This window comes from Nothoprocta perdicaria, unplaced genomic scaffold (assembly GCF_003342845.1).
Source record: "Nothoprocta perdicaria isolate Ctin4 unplaced genomic scaffold, notPer1 scaffold_80, whole genome shotgun sequence".
Classification (NCBI taxonomy): domain Eukaryota; kingdom Metazoa; phylum Chordata; class Aves; order Tinamiformes; family Tinamidae; genus Nothoprocta; species Nothoprocta perdicaria.
In genome coordinates this window covers 1,013,483-1,023,641 of record NW_020456088.1, presented here as the reverse complement: position 1 = coordinate 1,023,641, position 10,159 = coordinate 1,013,483, and the positions used below count along the sequence as shown (strand labels likewise).

Below are 10,159 nucleotides of genomic sequence, written 5' to 3'. Positions count from 1 at the left end.
CTATCACTGTCACTTGCTCTTCTCTGCACAGATTTTAAGTCTGTATTTGTTCTCATAACAGTAGCAGGATTTAACCATCCTCTTTGGAGAACTATCCTAACTAGGTTAATTTGCGGGGCTTCTCAAAATCCACCTCTACACCTGGAAGATTTCCTTGAAACCAAAGACTGAAGTGGTTTCTGTCCCAATGCTCAAAGTCAAGCAACTCTGAATCAAGGTGGTGTCATCCAGATAAAACTTTTCATTAACAACAGATTAACCACTTCTTTCATGCTGTTCTTAACTCTTATCAAACTCCACTTACAGATAAGTATGTTTTCTTGATCAAAAAACAATCAAAGATAAACTAATTTCTACTCAAACAACTGACTGAAGGGAAAACTCCTAATGGCCAAGCTTTGCACATTTCAGCACCATCCTGCAAGGATCCAAAATCATTTTGCAAGGGAGAATTACCCAAAATCATGTAGTTTACAGGTAGGCAAAACAAGGCAGAATATTTACATGACTTTCCCTTTTAGGCCCTGTTTGAAATCAGTTTTTTTCACAGTTCTCACGTGCATATTATGTCCATTGGGAAAATGAATAAACACAGGTTGCTTTCCCTTCACACCACCATAACTCTATCAATAGGAAACATGTTGAGTAGACAATATAAGAAGAAAATAGTTAAATGACAATACCAGAAATGTAAACTCCACTTATAATGATTAGAACACAAGGCACATGCATGAGATGGAGGTAAATTCAATGAGTTTCCAAAGTCCTCTGGAGATGAATGTCCATGGAGGCTATTCAGCTCCTTCTCACCCCTCTTCCCACAGCTTTCAGCAGAGAGCTGCCCTCACCATCCTCTTGTTGGCCCCGCTAGTTCAAGAAGTCCTAGAACTAGGAGGGATGAAAGGGAAATGGCAAGGGAAAATGCCAAATCTTAGTTATTTAAAACCTCCACTTAACAAAGAACTTCAGTTCTTCGACTTGCCTCTCCATTTTATCCTTTCTGAAAGGGAATCTCAGGAGCCCCCAGTGGATGAGGACGAACTAACTACAAAATGGGCAACAACTCTTGATCCTAGGTGTTGGATTCTGATCGTTCACAGAGACAGAGGCTGCTGTCCCAGTAACGCGGACAACCAACATTTGCATAAGCAAATCTCCACATTTTTGTTTACTCTCTACAGCAAATAACCTTCTGAAGGGAAGTAACTTAATCCTCGGCACTAACAAGGTCAACCCAGAAGAAGAGAGGACTTTAGATCAGAAGAAATATCTTAAGATCATTCTGAAACCTGCACCGCAGGCACCTTAATCACATTAACATGGGCATGCAGAAAGCACCAAAAAATAATCTTGCATTATGAGAGACCCACACTTAACTCTTCCCTAAATGCAGCATGCTTTAAAGTACTTGCAACAGAAACATATGCATATAGCAGATATTACTGGTTCTATTAACACTTTCTGGAGCCCAAATAATAGCAATCACCCTGTTTTTACCTTTAGTTTTGGTTTTATTAAGTTTTCTTAATGCTCTAACAATCAGTTTCTAACATTTCAAGGCATATTATATAAATAAAAACCTAGAAGGGGATTAAGATAATGCGTTTTATTTTCCTTCTGAGTAAAAGTTAAAATGCACAGATATTTGTATCCTTTCTAAGGTGCATGAACAGAGTATATTTCTATAATTCTCCATATGAAAAATATGAATAATTACATATACCTCTGTACATCCTTTGATCCCAAGTGCAAAATAAAATCCAGTGTTACAGGAAGTATATTCACTTACAGTTAACTATTAGGAACATTTCTTAATTATGTTTAAATCAACATTTATGACTCTGTAAGATCCACCAATTTTTTTTAATTAAAAAATGTAGTACTCACAAATTAATTAGTATGAGATAAAATTAGCTGCATCTTTTTAAAATGAGACTTGCAAACACAGTCAAGGACAGAAGACATCTGCTTCAAGTTCTAAAATACCATTGCTTCTGGATTATGAAGTACCCCTAATTTTGGAGTTTTATTTGCCTCAAGGAAATGAGAAATTGCTTCCATTGTGTGACAGCAAACCAGACCAAGGAGAAAACACAGCACTTCAGACTTCAATGGATGTTCAAATTAAAATCACTCAGAGGCAACATTTTTGCAGGAGTTTATTCAATTAAGACAAGTTTTTATGCATGACCCTAAATGAGGGCAAGCCGTTTCCAGAACCGGCAGCACCGTCTGGGAGCACGTGGAGCAATGCAAAGAAAGGGTTCAACAAGTAAATCCAGATTTTCAACATTTCAGGCCCAAAGCAAGTCCTACCACTCCGATAGTGCCACCTGCTGCACATATCAGAGGTGACCATGGTCCCCAATCCTCATGGCTGCGCTGAAGAACTCAGTTGAGCACAAGTCCTAATTTCACTTTTGTGCTCATATATGACAACAAGAAAATGCATTTTTACAGTTTTATCCTTTCTCCTAGTATCACTCGTGCTGCAGGAGACAACTTGCTCTGTAAGGACTGAACCCCACAGGTTCCACATCCACTTGTGAGTTTACATCCCTGCTATAATGAGCAGTAGCTGCTTGAGCCCCCCAAGCTCAAACATGTTGCAAACCCTCTTTACCTTGGCACCTTTTGAGCACCAGGGGTGCAACTCACCTTATGAATCATATCCTGGTTGCAAATCCGCAGAACACACACGCGTGGACAAATCTATACACAAAGTGTGTGTATGTGTACATATATACATGTATGCGTATGTGGGGCGTGCACATATGTACACACATACACATGCATACAAGGTGCATACACACACAAACACACGTACACATCTTGATAGCAAACAAGGTATACACACACACACACACACACACATATATATATGCATATATATATATATACACACACATACACGAATTAATCAAGGTGCCCTGTCCACAAGTTTCTTCAAAATGCCAACCAAATGCATTGCCTATGTTACGGGCTCCTCCACACAGGGGCCAATCCTATTCCCAGTTCCTCTCCTGGAGCAGCTGGAACCAGTCCCTGCATTTCACTGGGCATCTGCATTGGTTTTTCTTCCCTATTTCTGCTTTTCCTACTTGCACGTGTAGCTGCTGGGGAAGGAACTGTGCTGTGTTATTATGCATTTGTATTTCTCCAAGTGCAGTGAGTTTTCCCTGAGCCTGAGGCAAGGCTATGGTACAAACACTTACAAATCGTAATACTTTCGCATCAGATGGAAACTTGCTCTGCTCAAAATGCTCTTTGAATGAAAAGTTATGAGTGAATCTCTAAAACAGAGCTGGCGTTTCGTGTTAGGAACGTTATAAAGGTAATTCCTTCTGCGACCTATGTCAGGTTGCACAAGTCCCTTTCTCAGGAGGTCACTGAGCCAAGCAGTGTGACTGGAATGTTAAAAAGGTTGGGTAACTTTTATGACCATTAAGAATGTTTGTATTGAATGCCAGCTCAAGCTACTGAGGTTAACTAAATCTCCTGGCCCAGCTGCCCAAACCGACTGCATGGGGGTGCAGAGGAGGACTCCATGTGCCAACGACTCCGAACACTGGGGAAAATAAAGGCAACTGAGGGACTGAAGACATAAATATACTGGGAAGTCAAAATCTGGCACAAATGAGATATAGACTTACACATTTGTACTTGCTGAGCCTTATGAGAACTCCGTGCACGTGCAGGTGATGGCATCGCTACCGTCTTGTCACCTGTGCACACACGAGCTGCAAAGGGATCCCCTAGGTCCTGCCTTGCCACCTGAGCAGGGAAAGTCACTTATGTTACAAATCACAGCACAACTTCTGCCAGTGAGCAGGAAAACAGTGTGCAGGCATTTCCCCCTCACTACACCCTTTCACAATGGTGTGAAAGGAAATGATTTATTCTACAAGTTTGTATTATTTATAGCTGTAAAACCAGGAGGGCAGAACTCCTGAGGGAGTCAGGGTAAGGCAGGGCTGCCAGTGACCTCCCCAAGTGCCACCACACACACGTTTCTGCCTCTGCACCCACTCCTCAACACTTGGCACACAGATTGAAAAGGCAGCAATTTAAAAAATATTATTTTCTATCCCCTCTACCACAAAAGCAGCATTAATGGCACTGGATGAAAATTAAGGAAAGAAGAGTGGGGAGGAAAAAAAAATAAAAAGGAAAGAAACCTGAAGAAAGATTTACCAGAAGGAATTACTGTCTTGGGCAGGTCACCATGACAGAGCCTCTTTAAGAATTAACACTACTACACAAACCAGTATTAACCAGCCCTTTGTGCACCTGCCTGTGTTCAGCAAGGTTTTGTATTTCACTGTTTTTCTTGGCAAAGCTTCGTGCGCTCACAGCCTTCAGTCAACATTAAATGCAGCTATCCAGTCATTATCATTAACTCTGTGTGCAGTAGCTCAACACACAGCGCGTGAAACGGGCTGCGTAAACCTCCCACTGAAAGAAACCCCCATACTTAGAAGAAAGTTACTGCCTCATTCAGGGACGTTTCAGATGCTTCAAACTTAATTTCCTTTTTCGTTTTTTTGCCAACACCATGAAGGAAATGTCTTGCTTTTGCCTGACTCTGTCTTCCTTGTGGGAACAGATGGTGAAAGCTTACAAATACATCACGGGTATTTTCTCAGTGACTCATACCTCAGAGCACCAGGCTTCAGATCGTGACGAGCAGCCAACCAAGATGGACGTGAGCTTGCTTGAGGAGCAGTATGGCTATCTGAAACAGAAGCAAAAGCTGCAATCACACGTTATTATATTCAAAACAGGTACGCTCGGATGTATAGGAGGCTTTGCAAATAGAGATCTAAAGGATATTCCTCTAAGTCTTGCATAACTTCTTTGTTCTTTCTATGCAGCGCTTCAAGAAAGTTCAAGTGAGCTCCTTTCCTGTCACTTTGTTTTCTTCTTCATTCCACTGAAAGGTGGTCTTAGCATTAGGATCATTAAAAAAGAAGGCAGTGAAACACTAACACGAATTTCAAATAGATTTGTTTATTTTCATATTATGTATTAGGTCCGTAAAGTGAAAATCTGAAGTGTTATGTTTTACAGAAGCCACAAGACTATCCCCAATATATATTTTTTTTAATATATTCTGTGGCATTTCTGCTCTGTTGAATGCTTCCATCTGAACAGTGCTGGCTCTTCTGTCTCATCTTTATATAAAGAAATGCATCCTACAACAGCAGATATTGAGGGGCTAGCAAAAGTTAGGCTTTGCATAAGAAATAACTTAAGAATTAAGAGTCAAAATGTGTAACTTAGAGATTCTTTTTTGGAAGCAGTTCTATTGCATATTGCTTGGGAAATAGATAAATAGAAAAATTAACAACAGTAATTTATCTACTATGTCGGATAAGTTTTATGTTCAAATTCATTCAAATATTTTAAAGTTTTTAGTTAACTATAGGTAACATTATTACACCCATATATTTTCATTTACATTCTAAGTTAAAGTGACACCCAGAAGACAGTCAATTAGTGAAGCTTTTGGAATCATTTAGTAGTAGTATGAAAATATGTTTCATTCACCTCTGATATTAACATTTATTTTAACAGTCAGACTCAACAGAAGTCACCTGAAAACAACATCCCTCTTTTCCTTCCCCAAAACACACACGGACATGATCACACATCCCTCTGTTCCCAATATTTAAGAGCAAAGATGATGACAAGATTTGAAAAATCTCCAGTTGAGGGTTAATACAGGAGTGTTTTTATTATTTATAGGCTAAGAAGCAGAAAAGTAGTGTTTACTTTAGGAATTAGAATAGGAGGAGTATTTAGAGCGTGCAGAATAAACACTGGGGCTCGGACTGCAGGAATCTCTTTCAAGAATTTACCAAGCTAACTTGAAACATGATTCATTTCTCTCATCCAAAACCTTAAAGGTCTCAAAGATAACTGCATATGAAAAATGCCAAATGGTAAACAACCATGAAACAAGGTTACTAGGGGCAATTTAAAAAAAAAAAAAAAAGAAAAAAGAGACCAAATATCTGTTTCATTCAAGCTTTCTTTAGAAATTTAGAGGGTGGTGAGTGTGTGTTGATTCAACACCCTGGGTTCTTGCCTCCCATGTTTCTATCAGAGGTCATTGCTCAATTCTGTGCACCACTCCTGTCCCCAAGGAGTCAAAGCAGACGTGAACTGGAAAGCAGTTCAGACTATTGCAGCTGGACTGGATACAGGATTTTGCTCTCTGACCAGCTTACGCTCCATCTTGGTTCTTCCTATGACTACTTCATAAAATCTGAAGTTTGCCCCACATCCAGTGGTGCAGCGGAGAGACCCTTTATACCTACCAGAACGTGCAAAGTTTCATGACATCCAACTCTCTCGATTGCTCCTTTCTCTGACAAACACAGCAGAGGAAATGCTGTGGTTTGATGCTCATGCTCTTGCTTCAGCAACAGGAGTGAAAGGTTTTGGCTCAAGCATTTCCTTAGCTGAAACCCCGTTGCACAGATTCACTTACTGTCAGTAAAGGACCTGTCTCGGGCATATCCAAATATTTCCTTACAAAGACTGGAACAAGTCAGTTACAAGTTACTTTGCATGCCTGTTTTTCTTTAAAAAAAATAGTTTTTAAAGTTTATTTTATTTCTATTCAGTTGAAGTAATTAGCTTTTTAATTTCTTAAATAAAAAATTAAAAAACCCTATTTTAACTACTTGCATTTCAGATTCAGTGCTAGAAGTTATTTAAATTGGCCCTGCAGATTTCTGTTTCAGCGTACAGGCAGTAATCCTTCATTTCTTTCACTTTGCTGTGCTTCAGAATTCATACCACAGCACACACAGTTGCTCTGAGTGAACCCTGTAAATAAGGTCAGCATCCTGCACTACCACTTTAAACTGTATTTATATTAACTGCAGTCTATTTCATTAGCATTTGCAATGTCAACACACAGTTTGTTTATCTTTAGTATAAAGGTTCAATTTCTATTCATTCCCAAGGCACAAAAGGGCAGTCATGTTTGGTAATTTGATGATATGTTGTTTCATGTAATTAAAGAAACATTAGCATTTCGATCCCTAATATCTTATGTATTTTTAACAGTAACTGTACACACTGTTTAGAAATTAAACCATATGCATGAGAGGAAAAAAAAATACTAATGTCGTCAGCTATTTATCTTACACACTAACTACACATTGGTAAAATCATACAGTGCACAAGCCCATGTGCTATAAGCTCCCTAACCCCATGCTAAAAACCAAGCCAAAATAAAAAAAAAAAAAAAAATGAGGATTGAAAGAAATTCTGCTTCTATCTCGAATCAGAAGTGGTTCTTCTAGAAGTGGCCACAGTATTTTTAGTTTGTGAATTCAAACTTCAACCAGTATCAAAGAGAACATTTGCATCTTTCAGATCACAGTATCTATCCACATGCTCAGAAAGCCCCCGCTCACCTTAACATTTTTTGCTTATGAGCAATTAATTAGTGAAAGTCAATTCTCAAACTGTGCTATTAATGAGGCTCGGAGTACAGCTTAGACCAATATTGACTTGATAAATCTCCATTTTCATCTGAGTGACCCAAGGGTACTCTTATGTCCTCAGAAATGCAAAACCAAAGCACTTCTGCTCCGTTATTTGGCATCAAAAGGAATTGCACTATCAGACACAGAGAGAGCATGGACACACTCATCTGTTAAAACTCTTCAGCTGAATTTATGCTGCAAAAATAAGACCTTTAATTTTTGCCATCGTACTAACGTGCACATACGCATTTCCTTTACAGGTGAAAATGAATCTGTTCTCTCTGAATCAATGGTCAACGCCGTCTTAATCAATAAAAACATTAGGAAATCAAAATCATCCACAGAGAGTGTTCCCATCAGAAAGGCCGGGCTGGAGGTGACCAGCAATGGTCACCTGCAGGAGAGCTCACCATGGAGAACCCACCTGGGCATCCACCGCCTGGCGCAGGCGTCTCGAGAAGCTCCCCGGGCTCCTTCGCATGGCGCGGACGGGCCATGCGCCTTCGACAACGAGAGACTAATCCCGAAGGAGAACGGCACACGGCAGCACCGGGAATCGGAAAGCGCCGGGGAGCAACCCATGCTCCATCATCTGGGAAGCTCCAGCAGGTCCAACGGTTTCAGCAAAGAGCAGAGCAGCATCGGCCAGGAGGCTCCTGCGAAATCAGCAGTTTGGGCACATCGGTATTTTTCGTCCCCAACATGTTCGCCAGCCTGCAACAAGCTGAACTTCTACCCTTTCCCTCAGAAAAAAACTCCCAGGATTTCTGAAGCAGCAAGAAGGCTTGGCTTGTATGTCTCGCAATGAAGAAAGACAGTAGCATGTGAAATTTAGATAGAAACCTAGGAAAAACTGTAGCAGGACAGTCCTCCTAGTTACTCTGATCAACCTGGTAAGGATCCAGTAATTCCATTAGCCAAGGAAGATTCTTACCATGTGCTCTGTTGCTCTGGAGTACAAAGCCTGTTAGATGAAGAGTGTTGTCATGATGATGCTGGACTGCCACAGAACAGACAGTCCTGGGTATTACCAAGTGTGTATTCTCACTCACTTCTGTTCTTCCAGATATAGGAGCAATTTTCTCTTCCTATTTTTTTTCCTACATTCAAGGTTACTGATTTTACCACAGTAACATTTGGAACACCTGAAAGCTGTAGCAAAAATTAGCAGGCCTGCTTATGAAGCAACTAGGCTGGAATACAGTCTGGAACAATTTGATTAGATGATTAGGAATAAATGAAACAGTGTTAAAAGGAATGTATTTGTACATCTGAGTTAATGTATGTTCTCATAACTCACTTTCCTTGGAAAAAAATATCCATGATAGATTTTCAGGTGTGCATATTTTAAATCAATAAATAAAAACTTGGCTCATTCCACTGTTGTTTTAATGGGACTTAGTAGATGTTACGTTTTCTCATTTATAGATTTTATAAAAGTCATAAAAATGGGTTCCCCCACTGTATTTTATCAGAAAACAAAACCCTGAAATAATTATTTCACTTCCAGATACTCTGTATCAATGTGCCTTACTAGAAGCATAAAGAATCTTTCTGCTGCTACATCTCTGTCCTTTATGCCATATTATGCCCTTTATGGGCACAGAACCATTCCAACCATTTTTAACTGCATAAACCTCTACATCTTCTATGCACCACAAACCTGTGCAGGTTTTTAAAAGGAAGTAGTTATTTGTGGTCTCTGCTCCTGTAAGATCTTTAGAAAAAGGAGAACTTCTTTCCCATGTGCTTCTCAACAATAATAAAAATGTAAGTTGTGTCGCCCACCTCTGGCTGCTGGGACTAGGAGAGTCTCTCTCAAGCGGAGTCTTCAGAAGAGGTGAAGTCTGAAATATCTCCCCACCTCGTGATTACTCACATTCAACTACAGACCTGGAAGCCTCTGCCTCTACTCCTGGGGCATTCCATGTTTTCCAGAGCCTCGGCAGAACTGCAGAAGGAGGATCAGCTCAGTGGCCCACAAAGCTCTTTATGGCTCCCACAAACACTGCTCAGTCCCACAGCCCCAGGTACCACCCCTGTCTTGGCATCAAAGAAGTGAGCAAAAAACAGTTGTTAAGGATACTTGGTTGTGGTTTATGTCCTTTTAGACATAAAAGGACAAATTCTCTTCTCAGCAAGAAAATCTACTAGGAATCTAGGGGAAAAAAAATCATACCAATGTATAAATAAAGTGGCTATATTTGCAACAGAACCTACCAATACCTCTGTATCCAACTCAGCATCAAACCACTATTCCTTTATACAATTCCACTGATCATTTTTGTGCTTAACACAGGATACTAGATCTGGAGATGCCTACTGCATCTCGGGAGATCCAGAGCTATGAGTGCACCGCAATCCTCCACAGGGCCAAAAATGCAACATGGAAGATAATACTATGTTACTCCCTCTTGACAAATGTCATTTTCTCACCAACAATGCTCCAAATTTGTGTTCTACAGCATCCCACATTCAGAGATACTGATCCAGACAGCACCTGCAAGTACACAGGCATGTGGTCCCCTACCAGTCCTAAAGATAAAAGCAAAATAATATCTAGTTTGAGGAAGGAAGGAAGGAAGGAAGGAAGGAAGGAAGGAAGGAAGGAAGGAAGGAAGGAAGGAAGGAAGGAAGGAAGGAAGGAAGGAAGG

The 10,159-nt window shown here is 40.2% G+C and overlaps 1 protein-coding gene across 1 annotated transcript; it reads left to right on the top strand.

Moving 5' to 3' along the window:
• Positions 1–4,555: 4,555 nt before the first annotated feature.
• Positions 4,556–8,840, top strand: CUNH9orf152 (chromosome unknown C9orf152 homolog). Its single transcript, XM_026051924.1, has 2 exons — positions 4,556–4,784; positions 7,766–8,840. Exons 1-2 carry the CDS (start codon positions 4,556–4,558, stop codon positions 8,311–8,313), a joined length of 777 nt encoding a protein of 258 aa, XP_025907709.1. The 3' UTR covers positions 8,314–8,840.
• Positions 8,841–10,159: the final 1,319 nt, after the last annotated feature.